This window comes from Protopterus annectens, chromosome 6.part0 (genome assembly GCF_019279795.1).
Source record: "Protopterus annectens isolate FY-2018-M chromosome 6.part0, PAN1.0, whole genome shotgun sequence".
Classification (NCBI taxonomy): Eukaryota; Metazoa; Chordata; order Ceratodontiformes; family Protopteridae; genus Protopterus; species Protopterus annectens.
In genome coordinates this window covers 158,883,919-158,898,656 of record NC_056737.1, presented here as the reverse complement: position 1 = coordinate 158,898,656, position 14,738 = coordinate 158,883,919, and the positions used below count along the sequence as shown (strand labels likewise).

At 38.5% G+C, this 14,738-nt stretch overlaps 1 protein-coding gene across 1 annotated transcript in view; it reads left to right on the top strand.

Moving 5' to 3' along the window:
- LOC122803780 (echinoderm microtubule-associated protein-like 5) overlaps positions 1-14,738 on the top strand; it is a 3,919,718-nt gene that overhangs the window by 3,328,837 nt on the left and 576,143 nt on the right. Inside the window, exon 36 of the mRNA XM_044073467.1 lies at positions 12,578-12,735. Within this exon, the coding sequence (XP_043929402.1) occupies positions 12,578-12,735 (158 nt within the window). The remainder of the gene's footprint in view (positions 1-12,577; positions 12,736-14,738) is intronic.

Here is a 14,738-nt window from a genome sequence, read left to right as displayed (position 1 = left end):
GTCTATTCCAGAGAAGTGGCAATCTCTGGGAGACATAACTGTCTCTCCAGCATGTTCTCTTAATGTCACAAGCTAGGTTAAGATCCCTAGAGCCAGTGACTTGTCCCATTTGACTTGAGGATGTGGAGCATTTCCATTAAGGCAGGGTTGGAGATTGCCCTACAGGCCAGGTAGAAGTCACCTCAAATCAGCCTGTAACATACAGAGTAAAGTAAGAGGGCATTCAGCCTTTCCACATAGGTCATGGATTGGAGCCCCTGCATTTTCTTAGTGAGAAACCTCTGAGGTCTGTCCAGCTGCTACAGGTGTCTGGTAAGGTAGATGCAAAAGGATGCATTATACTGTATTAGTGATTTGATAAGGGTCGACTACAGTGGAGTTATAACATCCCTTGACCTGCATGCTACACCGTTGCTTATGAGGTGCACTGTGTAGAAGGCTTTTCTTACCACTGTGGAAACTTGGTGATCAAAGTTCAGATTGCTATCAACCTGTGTTCCCAAGTCTTGCACCACTGGGTTGGAACTCAAGAGGGTGCTGTCAGTATTGCAATTTGTAGGGAATTACATTTTTCCAAAAGAATAATTATGCATTTTTTTTTGCATTTAGTTCTAGACCATGGCTTTGGCATCAGTCATTCATTTGCATTAGCCCTTCTTGTAATATGTCAACATCGTTAGGGAACTCAGTGATTGCTTTCAATTTGCAATCATCAGCAAACTTGGTGAGCCAGAGGTTGTCTACTTTGGCATGGACTTCTGAGAAATAGATGCCAAACAGTAAGGGGTCCAGCACAGATCTTTGTGGTACTCCACTGGTGATAGGTCTACCGGTTGAGGTGGAGTTACCAATTTTGACAGAGTGTGCTCTGTCATGACATAAGGGTTTAATCCCCAGCTGGGAGAGTTTATCAATGATGCCAGAGTGGGGGACTGGGTTGAAAGCCTTGGCTATGTTGAGATTGGCTGTGTGCACTATTGTACCTTCATCCATGGCTTTGGTGACATTCTCAAAGAAGTCTACCAGGTTTAATAAGCATGATCTACCCCTAACAAGGCCAAACTGGTTTGGGTCCCGCATTTAGAAGTCACCTATGTCCTTGTTGATAAGCTCCTTGATAATTCTATCCATGGCCTTGCAGATGAGGCTGGTTTGACTTAAAGGTCTGTAGTTCCCAGGGTCAGTTGATGGTCCATCTTTGTGCAGGGGGGATTACTGTTGCTGTTCTCCATTCTGCAGGAACATAGCCATTTCTCAAGCTATGATTAAAGAGAACACCAAGTGGGTGCACTAGGTCTTGTTTTAGATTGTTTAGTAAACAACCTGGGATATTATCTGGTCCCACTGAGGCCATGCTTTTGGCTTTGGCAAGTGCAGAGATGACCTGTTCTGTGGAGATGCTAGGCAGAGGACTGGTGTCAAGTATGCATTAGGATATGGTAGGTGGGGATAGGGGAGTGAAGGTTTTACTGAGTCTGTCAGCTAGCAGGTTGGCGATATCTTCTTGTGTAGTATGAGTGACCCCATCTACAACCAGTTTAGTAGATAGCTGGGAATTCCCTTTTAGACTTCAGACATAGTTAAAGAATGCCTTATGATTATCCTTGGCTAGGGATGTGATTTTAGTTTCATAATTTGCTTTAGAAGACTTTATAGGATTTCTGATTTTCTTGTTTAGGCATAGGAGGGAACTCTTCCTCTGCAAAGTGATTTCCCTCTTGCTTTTGGACAACAGCTTCTTCCTGTGGTTATATAATCTTTTTATGTAGGCTGTAGTTAGCTTTGGTAAAGTTTTTTTTATAATTTTTGTCCCTTTGAGGGTGTCAGTTCCAGTAGTTACTTCAAATGAACTGATTTGTGGTCTGACCTAACCAGGGAAGGGATCACACATGGGGAAGTACTGTGACCCCCCCATGTTGGTGAGTACTATGTCCACAAGATTAGAGCCCCTAGTGGGGGTGCAGGCTATCTGTTCCAGAGCATTTGTGTTAACAAAGTCCAGGAACCTCTGGGCGCGCGTGTATTTGCTTGTGATGTCCCCCACTCTGTGGAAGGATAGTTGAAATCTCCCATGACTAAGGTCTTGGGCTGTATGGTGAAGGATTATAGTAAATCGAGGTAGGCAATATACTTGTCCTGGTTCATGGTGGGGGATCTATAGCTAGCAATATCCCAATAGTTAATTGAACATGGAATAGTTCGAGAGAGCCATGACCAGTCTCGAAGTGTATTTGGTTTTAATAAAGATGTGTAATTTAGAACTGCTTGAGGACTGGTTGACTGCAAATGTAGTACCTATGTGGGAGAGAGGGACAGAAATATCCAAGGCAATAACCAACTGAAGTCCATAGTCAAAAGGAGCAGTTAGTAGAACCTGATCTAGTTTTATGACTTGGTTACAGGAGAAAATGACAACAGAAGTTGTAGTAGATATCGGTTACCTTGACTTACACAAGGCATTTTACTGAGTCCCACATAAGCAATAGTTAGGAAAACTGCAGCGACTGTAAGACTGAGACTAAGCAAGTAGAATGCCAGTACCGAGACTGGACCACAAGAAAAAGAGTGAGAAGATTATGGCAGCATTGAGCAAAATGCTGTAATGCATCATTAGGGAATGGATTCCACAAGCAAAAAAATATCATCCCTACTCTACTGGGCCCTTCTTGGGTTAACTCTTGATTTCTGCTTGCAGCTGTGGAAGCCATGCAGGGAGAGAGCTATCAGATTCTTAGAATGAGGCCAAAGGAAAGCCATTATAAAGGGTGTGTGAAACACAGGAGAATGAGTGTAACAGAAACTAGAAGAGTTTATGCTTCTTCTCACGTGCCCCAGAAAGGACAGTGTCAGGGTATGGATACGCACAATATGATCCAAATTCAGTGTGTCATACTTGGGAGGTGTGAAGAGTTTTCTAAACTGGAAAGGTGGGGTAGAGGGCATAGACTTCCTGGGTCTGCAGGAATAGTAATTCTTCGGATAGAGGGTTGAGGACCCATATAGTTAGCTAATAAAGTAGTTAGTGTAGAAGGAATCCATAAAGGCATGAAAAATGCATAGGACAGGTGGAGAAAAGAAAAGGGTAAAACAAGTGCTGAGGGGACACAGAATGCAAAATTCACTTAAAGGAAAGACTTTATGAGCTGACTCCTTCTGCTCTTTAACACATACACTGTTTTGCTGTGTTGTTGCAGTAGACTAATAGCAAACCTCACACATGCTTGCAACTTCTGATATGAGCAAAACATACAATGTAGTTTACTTTCAACACCTCACTAGTGACTACTTTTATAGCAGTAACAGTATTTGGGCATGCAATTGTACTAGCAAGCTGTGTCAGTTTGAAATAGTACGTGGGAGGAGAGATGCAGCACATATTTCTATAATGTGTTTTTTGTTACATGCATATAGTAAGGGACACTACATACTGCACGTCATGACATATGTGGGAGAACTGCATTTCTCTTGTAAAATTGTGTTAGTACAAGCAAGGGAAGTAAATAGGCAGAAGACAGTAGTGTGTATTCATCTTATAGTAGCAGAAAAATGACCCCCAACGCAATAAAGGGAAAAAAGTAAGGAAACTGATGTGGCAAATGGAATACTTTCAGAATATCATGTGTTCTGAATGTCGAAAGAAAAACGATTGATGGGATTCATCGAAAAACAAAACATCATATAAAAAAAACACCATACATTCTATGCCAGGGGGCAAACCCTCCTGCACCTCCACACCTCCTGCTAATTATGTATACCAACTCTGAAATTGCACCACAGTGGAGAAAGGGCAAAAACCCAGTACCTGCTCTACAGCAATCTCAGTGAACACACTGTTGAATTTCTAGTGAATGGGAAAAAGACAGTAGACATTTTGTTTTTTGATGTTTCCTCTGTTGATCTTTTTCATTTTGACATTTGGAGTTTTCAATGTTCAGAATGTATCCTGGCAAAATACATTGTTTTAACTCATTCATATTACCATGTTACTACTGAATGGTGTCTGTAGTACAGTTCATAAAAAGTAGCAGCCTTACCTCCCCTGAAACCTCAGGAGCACACTGCACTCTAAGCAGTGGCTTCTCATTTGTTTGACCTGTTAGTGATGCAGACGTACAGTCTGATAGTGCCTACTTCTCCATCTCTTATATAATAACAAAGAAAAGTGTGTTACTATAGACTTTTTTTAAAAAAAATTGTCTTTCTTTGTATATAGAATAAGCCTACATTGTATATGCTATTTATAGTTTCATAGTTTCATAGTTTCATAGTATAGTACTAGGCTATCTGCCCTGGGGCATTTGTAAGCCTAGCCATAGTGATGTGGCTTTTGCCACCCCATGAAATGGTACAAAAATGTACAGAATAAATTTAGAATACTGTGCCTCTGTCTAGTAGTGACACAATGAAGGTCCCCTTATATAATAGAATTAGTTTACTGTGCCCCTGTCTAGCAGTGACACAGATGTGACCCCTGGGGTAAACTTACGATCTCCCATCCACTCATCAAGATTTCTCTTGAAGAGAGTCAGTGAGGGCTCTGCCTAATACGAACTGGGATCTTGTTCCAAAGCATGGGAAGCCTCTGGGTTATGAATCTATCCCTCCAGCATGTCCTATTCATACTTGTGCTGAGGTTTAAGTCTTTAGCTCTCGTGGTCCTGATGGATTTGGATTTTTGAGGTGGAGCATGTCCATCAGATCCTGATTGAACATGGCCTTGTACGTCAGGCAGAGATCACCTCTGAGCAGGCGGTATGCTACTGAATAGAGCTGAAGTTTCTTTAGTCTGGCAGAATAAGACATATGTTGGAGACCCTTGATCCTCTTGGTGAGGTACTTTTGTGGTCTCTCCAGCTGTTGCAAATGCCGGGTGAGGTACATACCAAATGGGGCATTGTACTCAATCATGGGTCTGATGAGGGAGGAGTATAGGGGTACAATGACATCCTTGGATCTGGATGTGAATCCCTTCATGATGAGGTGTGCAAGGTAGAATGTTTTTCTAACCACTTTGGCAACGTGGGTGTCAAATGAGAGGTCGCTGTCGACTTGGGTCCCTAGGTCTCTGATTACTTTTTCTGTACTCAGTGGGTTGCTGTCTATGTGATAATTTGTGGGTACTTTGTTTTTCCCAAAGGGATGACTATACATTTTTTGGCATTTAGTTTAAGGCTGTGACTCCGGCACCAGTTGTCCGTTTCTGTGAGGCCTTTTTGTAGGATGTATGTGTCCGCTGGTGTATCGACTATGGCGCCTAGTTTGCAGTCATCTGTGAACTTTGTCAGCCACAACCCTCCCATGTTTGCTTTAACATCTGAGAAATAAATGCCGAACAAGAGGGGTCCCAGGACAGATCCCTGTGGGACACCACTTGTAACTGGCTTTGAGTCTGACATTGCTCCGGCGATTTTAACTTTATGGTCAAATTTATGTCCTGCTAGACCACCTGCTTCATCCCTTGTCAAAGATCACAATATGGACATAAACAATTTTTGCATTGTATTTGCTTTTTCTTTTATAAATCCTTTTTTGTTGTTTTTATTTACTTTTCTTCATCTTCAGTTGAGAGCTGCCATGGATCCATACTTTACAACAAACCAAGAGTTATCACTGTAGCAAGCTATGCTCAGTAAATACGACCAATTAAATGAACAAAAAAAAAGAGCACAGGAACGTCCAAAAATTTACTGTTTAATACCACAAATATAACACTTAAATGCAGCAAAGCTTTCAGGTTTCCCCTTCTTCAGTGCTAGGCAGTTAGCACAAATTAGATGATTAAAATATGGAAGTACTAAAATCACATGGTACAGCCAGCTAATCAACAACAAAAAATATATATAAAAATATATACAAACATACATATCTAAAGTTTAAAATCTAAAATATAATGATAACCATTAACAGTTAAAATTTGCAGAATATTTTTTAGTGCAAAGAATGCTGTTTTTTAACCAAAATAGGTTTTATACTCACTTTTTATATTAATACCAGGAAAAACATCTGCCTGTAGTCTTACTATCCAGGAATAATGTTCTAGCCAACAATCTCAAAAGGACTATCCTGATGCCTCATGAGTGGTCTCTCAACCGTGCAGTGGCGGAAGAGATCTTTCGCCAGTGGGGTCAACCTTGCTGCAGTCTGTTTTCCTTTCCCCTCAGCAACACGTGCAGCATATTCTTCATTCTAATTCCCCCTCAGATGGAGTCACTGAGAGATGCTGTAGTCCACACTTGGCCCTCCAGTCTCCTGTATGCTTACCCACCCCTACCTCTAATCCCCAAATTTCTTCAGAAAGCACTCTGGTTGAAGAGCAGTCTTCATTGCCCCCTTTTGACTTGGAAATTTTGGTTCCCCTTCCCTGTGGTCTCACCTACTATGACCCCCTTGGACACTGGACCACATTCCAGATCTACCATCACATCCATCAGGAATGACTCACCCAGATATTCCAGGCCTCAGATTGACTAAATGGTTTCTCCAATTCCAATGATGGCTAGACAATCCAGGTTTTCTTCTCCTGTCCGCCAAATCTTATTTTCACCCCAAAAACCTTCTGTGAGGAAAATTTACAAGAGTAAATGGAAGAGATTTTCTTTTTGGGCACAACAGAGACATTCAGATCCCTTCACTGCTTCAATTCCTGCTGTTTGAGTTTTTCTTGCATCAATTTTTCATAGTGGTGCTAGTTTCTCCACCATTAAAATCCAGCTAGCAGCCATCTCTGACTACCACATACGAGATAATGATTCCCCTCTACCTTCATCCAAGTTAGGTAAAGCATTCCTTAAAGGTACCGTTCGGCTTAGACCTCCGGTAAAGGATCCTACTCCACCTTGGGATCTTACTATTGTATTGCAGAGCTTGGTCCAGTCTCCCTTTGAACCCTCGACTAAATCAGATCTCAATTTTCTTCCTTGGAAAACAATCTTTCTTGTGGCTATTACTTCTGCGAAGCGAGTTTCTGAACTCCAAACACTTTCTTCAAAACTTTCTTATTTGATTTTCCATAAAGATAGAGTTACCTTATGTACCAATACCTCCTTTCTACCCAAAATTACCTCCAAAATAAACATAAACCAAGTTATCAATTTGTCAGTCTTCTTTCCAAATTTTGAAAATAAAAGAGAATACATACTTCACCTTTTAGATGTACACAGGAAGCTTTGTTTTTATCTTCATAGAATGGAGGAGTTTAGGAAAAGCTAATCAACTTTTTGTTTCCTTTACCAGTAACAAATTAGGAAAACCAGTGTCCAAAGTTACCTTAACCAAATGGATAACAGATTGTATTTCCTATGTTTACTTTGTAAGAGGTTTGTCCTTGCCAAGACCTCCAAAAGGGCATTCATTCAACTAGCTCTATGGCTAATTCATCTGCTTGCTGGGCCAGAACTTCCATTGATGATATTTGTGTAGCTGCCACTTGGTTCAGTGCTCATACTTTTATTGTTCATTACAAGTTTGATATCATATCCAGAAACACAATTGCATTTGGTTCTGTGGTTCTCTGGAACATCCTTCCAAGGGGGCCACCCAGGGTTATTGTAGCTGGGGACTCTGTCCCTTTGTTGAGGAATGAATGAAAATGGCAACATCAAATATAAAAGTTTTGTACTCATCATAACTAGGCATCTGTGTTGTCCAGTTTCATTCTTCCTCAACTTCCTGCCTCTTCTTCCCCCATCCATACCTTTGGTAGTGACCTTATGAAGATTTTGTTAGGAACCATGGTTCTTGTTTGAGCCCCTATTCTGTACTTATACTGTTTTCTTTCTTATTATAACCTCTATTAGTAACAGCAAACTTGATCTGAGGTAATACAGTAGTTAGGGGCATTATGGGTAAAGGGAGGAGGTCAAGAGTTGGATCAAAGAATCTAGAGAAAAGCAGCTGAGTCGGATCTGAGACACACTCCTTGAGGAACAATGAAAATGGACAACACAGCTGCATAGTTATGGTGAGTGCATAACTTTTATTTTTCAGCCTTATGATTAATCGGTTTACCTTTGAAAGGCTGAAGTGCAACTTGTCAAAAGACAGTTGCACAAAAGGACGTTTTCAAGACCTCAGTTAGTGGAATACAATACATCGAATGTGCAATGAACAAATGCACATTGACATTCTCTCATCGCAGATTCGGTATTGTGGGTGCGGAGTGCACTGTAGTGGAGATCGGGAAATGGATCCCTTCCCCATTGTAGCGCATCCTCAGAGTAAGAATATTAAAGTAGGGGGGATGGGGGTGCAGCCCCCCACATGGGGGTGGAGGAGGGCTTTCCCCCCTGCATTACAGTGTGTTTTCGATAACTGAGTTCGAAACTCTGAGAATCTGCTTTTCATTTTGCTGAGTTTCGAACTTTAGTGCCGTTCGGAAATGCCAGTTTCGGCATTTCGGTTTGCACAAAAGGCTGTTCGGCAGGTTAATTTTCAACCTTTCAAAAGTAAACTGATTAATCTTCTAAGGAACCATTGTACTACTTCAGTTTGTTATCAGTAATTGGCCAGATCAGCGATATGATTTGTTCCCATGATCTCCTTGAGTAGTCATGCATTTTGGAGTTAGGTGTACTACAGATTATTATTCTGTCATTCTACTTTGGTATGTTCACACCGATGAAAATATAAACTGTCCGCCACTGTCCATGTATTTGTAATGGTGTTTTGTGTTTTCACCATTTATTTTGTAATCATAGGACAAGACTCTAGAAGACTTACTTTCAGTGAAAGTCGCTTACTGCAGTGCAAGGCCTGTCTGTAAAGCAGACTTATACTAGAGTAAGTCAGTTACACAGACAGGAAGTCTTTTGGAATCAGGCTACTAATTTCTCCAAGTAGCCTGTAAGAAATTTAATGCAATGCCAACAACTTCTGAAGTCATTCTGAAGAGTCATGTTTTTCTTTTACAGTGAAAATATGCAAATATACATAAAATTGTGTCAGTGGCACAACAAGTAATACACCCACTATTGGTACAGAAGGCTATGGGTTCTATTCCCACACTGGGTAGTTCAATTACTGACACTGCAGTGCAGCATTGCTGGGGGGTGCTGTACTCCTGAGTGTGTTGTCCTTCAGATGAGGCATTAAACTAAGGTGCTATCTGCTTGAGTTGGTGGTAACTCAGGTGGATATAAAAGAACCCACTGCACCTATTGAAAAGATTACTGAAAGTTCCCCAATGCCCTGGCCAGATTTCCCATAGTAGTATAAATACCACCTCAAGTCTCCCCTGAAAAGAGACTACTAGCTAGTGGGACTAACCCAGTAACAAAGGATAAATAAATAAATAAATAAATAAATAAATACAATTATTATATTAATGCGGGTAAGTCAGGCACTGTTCTGTTTGTAGTATTATGGAACACTATGAAATATGCTGAGTCAGCACATGGGTTAGGAATATCTAGTGACCCAAATGGGGTGGGCAGGAAGTGACAAATAGTGATTATTGTCATGCTAAATTATGAATACATGCTATATTAATATTTCTGGCAATAACTTTACCACAAGAGTTTATATGGTACTTTATGCTATCAATTATAAGCTTACATGATGTGGGAAGACTTCTCAGTGACGTAATGTCTGACTGCCACCACATTTGTGACATTTGTACATATGTAGCAATATGAAGATATGCAGAAATATATTTATGGAAAGTTCTCAAACACTCTTCACTTAATAGCAATGTGGTACAGTATTTTACCTTCTACCTTAGCTTACAGATTTGGAATAGCTCCTGATCCAAGTGGGGTTATCAGTAAGTAAGAAAATGTGATTTTATTTTTATTTCAAATTCTGACTGACTTTGGTCCGTGTTATTATTCTGTTAATAACTCATCCAAGATAGAGTTGGTGGTACTTCGTGGTATCTATTAAAAATTTACATAATTCTGGAAAAACTGCCAGTGATAACTGGTGTGTTACACTCACCTTTTTACCAATATCTATATTTCCTTAGCAAAAAAATTTGCAAAGATACATAAATATCATATGTATGCATATATGTCTACCACTGTCCACTTAGTAGCATTGTGGAGCAGCATTTCAGTGGCAGGTCAGTACATATTTCAGGAATGTTTGTGTACCGAATGATATGTCGTTAGTAAGTGAGAAACTATGATTTTCTTCATGTCACGTTATGAATGTGTGCTGTATTATTGTTATTATTGTTTCTGATAATAACTGGACTTAGAAGGAGTTTATATGGTACTTCATCATATCAAAACAAATTTTATATAAGGTTGTATAAATTGTCACTGAATACTTTCTGTCTGCCTTTTAGCATGTTGCAGATTTTTAACAATAAAATATCTGTATATACGTAAATATATTTTTGTTAATATCTTAACCAGTGTCCACTTAGAAGCATTGTAGAACATGTTGTCACATACCTATTCAGCATATAGGTTAGAGGTTGCCCTTGATCCAAATGGGGAATTTGGAGTATGAGTAAATGTGAATTTTCCTGAAATATTATAAATATATGTCAGAAGTGTGATTCGATCCAACAACCTCAGCCTCCCAGGATGATAGGATTACAGACGTATGCCACACGCTCGGTGGAGTTGTTTACATGATACTTCATGATATCAAATGAAAGCATAAACAATGATGGTAGAAATGTACACTAATAGCTGAAGTTTAAGTTGAACTGATTGGCAGATATTTGCATTTATTTATTTATCCAATGAAATATACATATAGATTATCATTATATAAACATCTCAAAATAGAGTGACACCTACAAAACTGCCTTACAACAAATTTTAGATGACATCTGCACAAACATCACACTTGTATTTGGAGTTGATTTACTCTGGGTAGAAAGAAGTATTAACAGTAATTGGAATCATCACAGTAACATACATGTTTTTTATGTTATTTACCGCTCTCTATAAAATGAACTTTATGTCTAGCTGACAAATGAATTATCACCATTGTGAAGAGGAGTGTGTGCTAAACAATTTCCATGCTTACGGTTTCTTTGTACCTTTTTAGTAACTCAAGATATTTAAGTTTGTTTACATGCACGTTTCATGATTACATTGTTAATAAATTAGTTCAGGCAAAAGCTGAAAGGCAGGAACTCTGCAAGTGTCAGAAGGTGTGAAATTCCACTATGGCTTGGTGTTAATAATTTAAAGCTAGTTTGAGTTTTGTTGCTGTCTTCTAAATTACAAAAGAAATGAACATTCAAATGCGGAAAAGTGCAACTCCATGTAAAACAGCCTCTCAGTACTGCCCTGGGTCAGTACCCACATTTCCTGTTTACTGTCCGCAGTTCATTTATCAGTAAAATTGGCTGTTTCACTAAAGTTCTGTAAACAGTTCTGTAATTCAGTGTTGGTTGTGTATAGTTCAATGGAAATAGGAATAGTAACTGTAAATTTACAATACTACTTCAGTTCTGTCTGTGTGACATAGGTGAAAGTTAGTTTTAGTTTGTGGATGGGGTGCAGCAGGCGTAGATGCACTGTGGGTGCTGAGATCAAGGAAATATTGAAAGACTTTTCCTTAAATGTATTTTCCTATTCTTATTGGTCATTTTTAGATTTTTGTAATTCAGAAGCTGGTGTGTGTATAGATGTTTATACATATATTTTTATATAGATATATATATATATATATATATATATATATATATATATATATATACACACACACACACACACACACACACTCTGTTTCTTTATATATATATATATATATATATATATATATATATATATATATATATATAATGTATATATATGTATGTGAAGATAGGTGAAGGCTACTGGCCTAGCTAGATAGAATTTTGTAGATAATTCTGTCATTTGTAAATATTAATGTAAGCCACAGGCTTGTTCTCGTAAATGTGAAAAGACTGTATTGGATGTTGAACTGAAAAAAAATGTAACAACAGTGCACCCTGCTGTAAGAAAGCTGATAAGTCAAGCATTGTGAAATTCTTCGATCTAAAACCCGGAGCCGAGATGTCTAGATGAACGCATTCTGCCTATTGTTTTGAGCCCAGAGTTAATGGCTAGAATTTACATGTATAATATCTTTTATTGCTCTGGCTTCCTGACCAGCTGCAAGATCAAAAGGGCCATTAACCTCTGAGTTTCTGTTAGATTGGGAACCAGAAAGAAATTATGTAATCTGAAATGAATCAGTGATGCTGTGTTATCAATTTAAGGACAGAAAGAATGAGAGCATTTAGCATTTGTCTTCAGAACATCCAACAAAACCACCGCTATCTTTTTATTTTTTTTATTTTAGAACTGTGTGTTCTCTTAGATATAGCTAGGAAATAGGAAAATTAGATTATTTTTTTTCTGTATTGATGTCAGAACTTTTCTACTGTATTATTTCAAATATTTCTCTGTGATCAATGAACTCTTGATTAGCACTGTGTAGTAAGAAGCATTGCCTTGTGTTTTTTATTATTTATTATTAAATATTTTTAAATTCATTGAATGAGGGAAAAGGACACTTAAGTATGAGGCTGTTTGTGTTTTACAAAGCAAATTGTTCAGGGAATTTGATTTTCCCTTTGTGTTACTGAATAAAAACATTCTTTTCCTTCTAGAATAACTTGACCTTTACGGGTACCATAAGTGGAGATGTATGTGTCTGGAAGGACCATTTGCTGGTGCGAGTTGTTGCCAAAGCTCACAATGGGCCTGTTTTCACCATGTATACAACACTAAGGGATGGACTGATTGTCACAGGAGGCAAAGAGAGGCCGTGAGTTTCATTTCTATAATATGATTAAAGGAGCACTGTACGATTTCTAAAATCATTTTCTTGCTAAAAGACTTTGTTTACATTTTAGTGCTGTGTGAATCACATGCTCAATTGGAGGCAAAATTTTCAGAGAAGATTGTTAGCATACTGCAGGTCAGATTTCACAAACTTCATTGGTGGTGGGTTGTTGTAGGAAGTGCTAAGGGTTCACAATTTGTCCTTCTGTATTTTCCTTCCCCATACCCATAGGCTATTAGAGTAGTTGAATGACTGGTTTTCACTCAGCCAGAGATGTTATCTAGTCACATTCAGATCTGAAGGCCTTTGCAGCAGTGAAATTATATTTTCTTTAGTATGTACTTGTTACTATTTGGATGATTATCCCTGCTAAGGCACCTGCATTTTCTTTTGTTTGTTTTTGTTTTGTGCTTGTTGCTACTTCCCTTTTTTCATTCATTGGTAATTCTTTTTCATATGGTCTGCATTACTGTTATTTATTAGTACAGACATACCTTTATAATCAGACAGAGTTTCCCCATTTCACAGGACAGCATTGCTGTGGACAGTTGCATTTTGCAAACAAACCCACTGAGTTGCAAAAGTCCTAATATTCGGGAAGAATAAAATCTTTTGAAGGTTTCGTCAAAATGTCAGACAACTTTGAAACTGAATCTTATTACTGTACTAAAAGTACTTTCCCATTAGCTGATGCTCTTCAGGAATCACACAGCAACAGTTTGTATAATACTGATTCCATCTGACTGAATTTATTTTCTTTTTTCTTCCCTGCATTTTGACAAAATAGAGCTTTCACTCCTTTACTGAATGTTTGACTGCAACAGATTTACCCTGATTACCTTTTGAAAGTTGAGGCAAATGTAGTCTTTATATTTCCCCATAAAATCCTGTCTGTGTGCATATGTATGTATATATGCAACACATGATTCATATTATCCTATCTATGTGCATATGTATATATGTGACACATAATCTATGTTTATATTAATGGGGTTAAAACCACAGCCTCAGTACGTCTTACTGACAGGCTTGCAATTCAAGGCATTCTTGAATGTCCATCAAGTTTGTATGTGCTGGATATGTGATAATGCATGTCTTTTATTAAAATTATGTATGCAGTGCATGTAATTGTTTTAGTAGTATACTTCACTTTTACTACTAAAATTTTCATCATTTGCTCTAAGGGGCCCTGTTGTGGCTGAGATGGCTGTGTTGGCTAGACCTCTTACCCCATTATCAAGATGGAAGTACATAAGATAAATAAATAAACAAATGTGTGTGTCATTATGTGTTTATCATATATATTACATTGGCTGTTTAAAAATATACTCGCATTCAGTCATCTAAATTTTTAGAGGTAATAATCCTACTTGTGTGTTGGCACACTCTCTGACTGCACTGGATTTTTCTCAGAATAACTGGTTCCATATCCTTATCAACAAATACAGTGAGTGGTATAGGATTTGGAGGGTACTTCATTTGACGCAAGCTCAATATCAGGTGGCCAAAAGTAATTAGTGGTAGACATCAGTTTGCCATTATACAGCTGGAGTTCTTCTTGGAGATAGAAACAGAAGGCAAAGAAGGTGTTCCCATCTCATATCAAACAACACATGTATAATTCAAATGAGGAGCAATCAGCAAAAAAGGTGAGATATAGAATAATGGGATGTTTTATACTGTGTTGTTTTTGCAGTGAGTACAATTCAATAGACCTGTGCTGGAAACATCACCAGTACCAATGCAGGTACAAATTCATTAACAGCATTGTTGGACATATGACATTGACTGCTAATAAACAACACCCTCAGTACAGATAATTAGGTGGTTTACAAAAGGGTACTACAGCAGTTTAGAGACACTATGAAGATGCAAGGTTGGCCAGTGATATAGCTCATTACAGTAAAACAGTGGAGGGCATACATCCTGGTGCTAGATGCAGGTTAAAGCAAGTCAAAAGCAGCATTACACCTGGCAAGCTATCA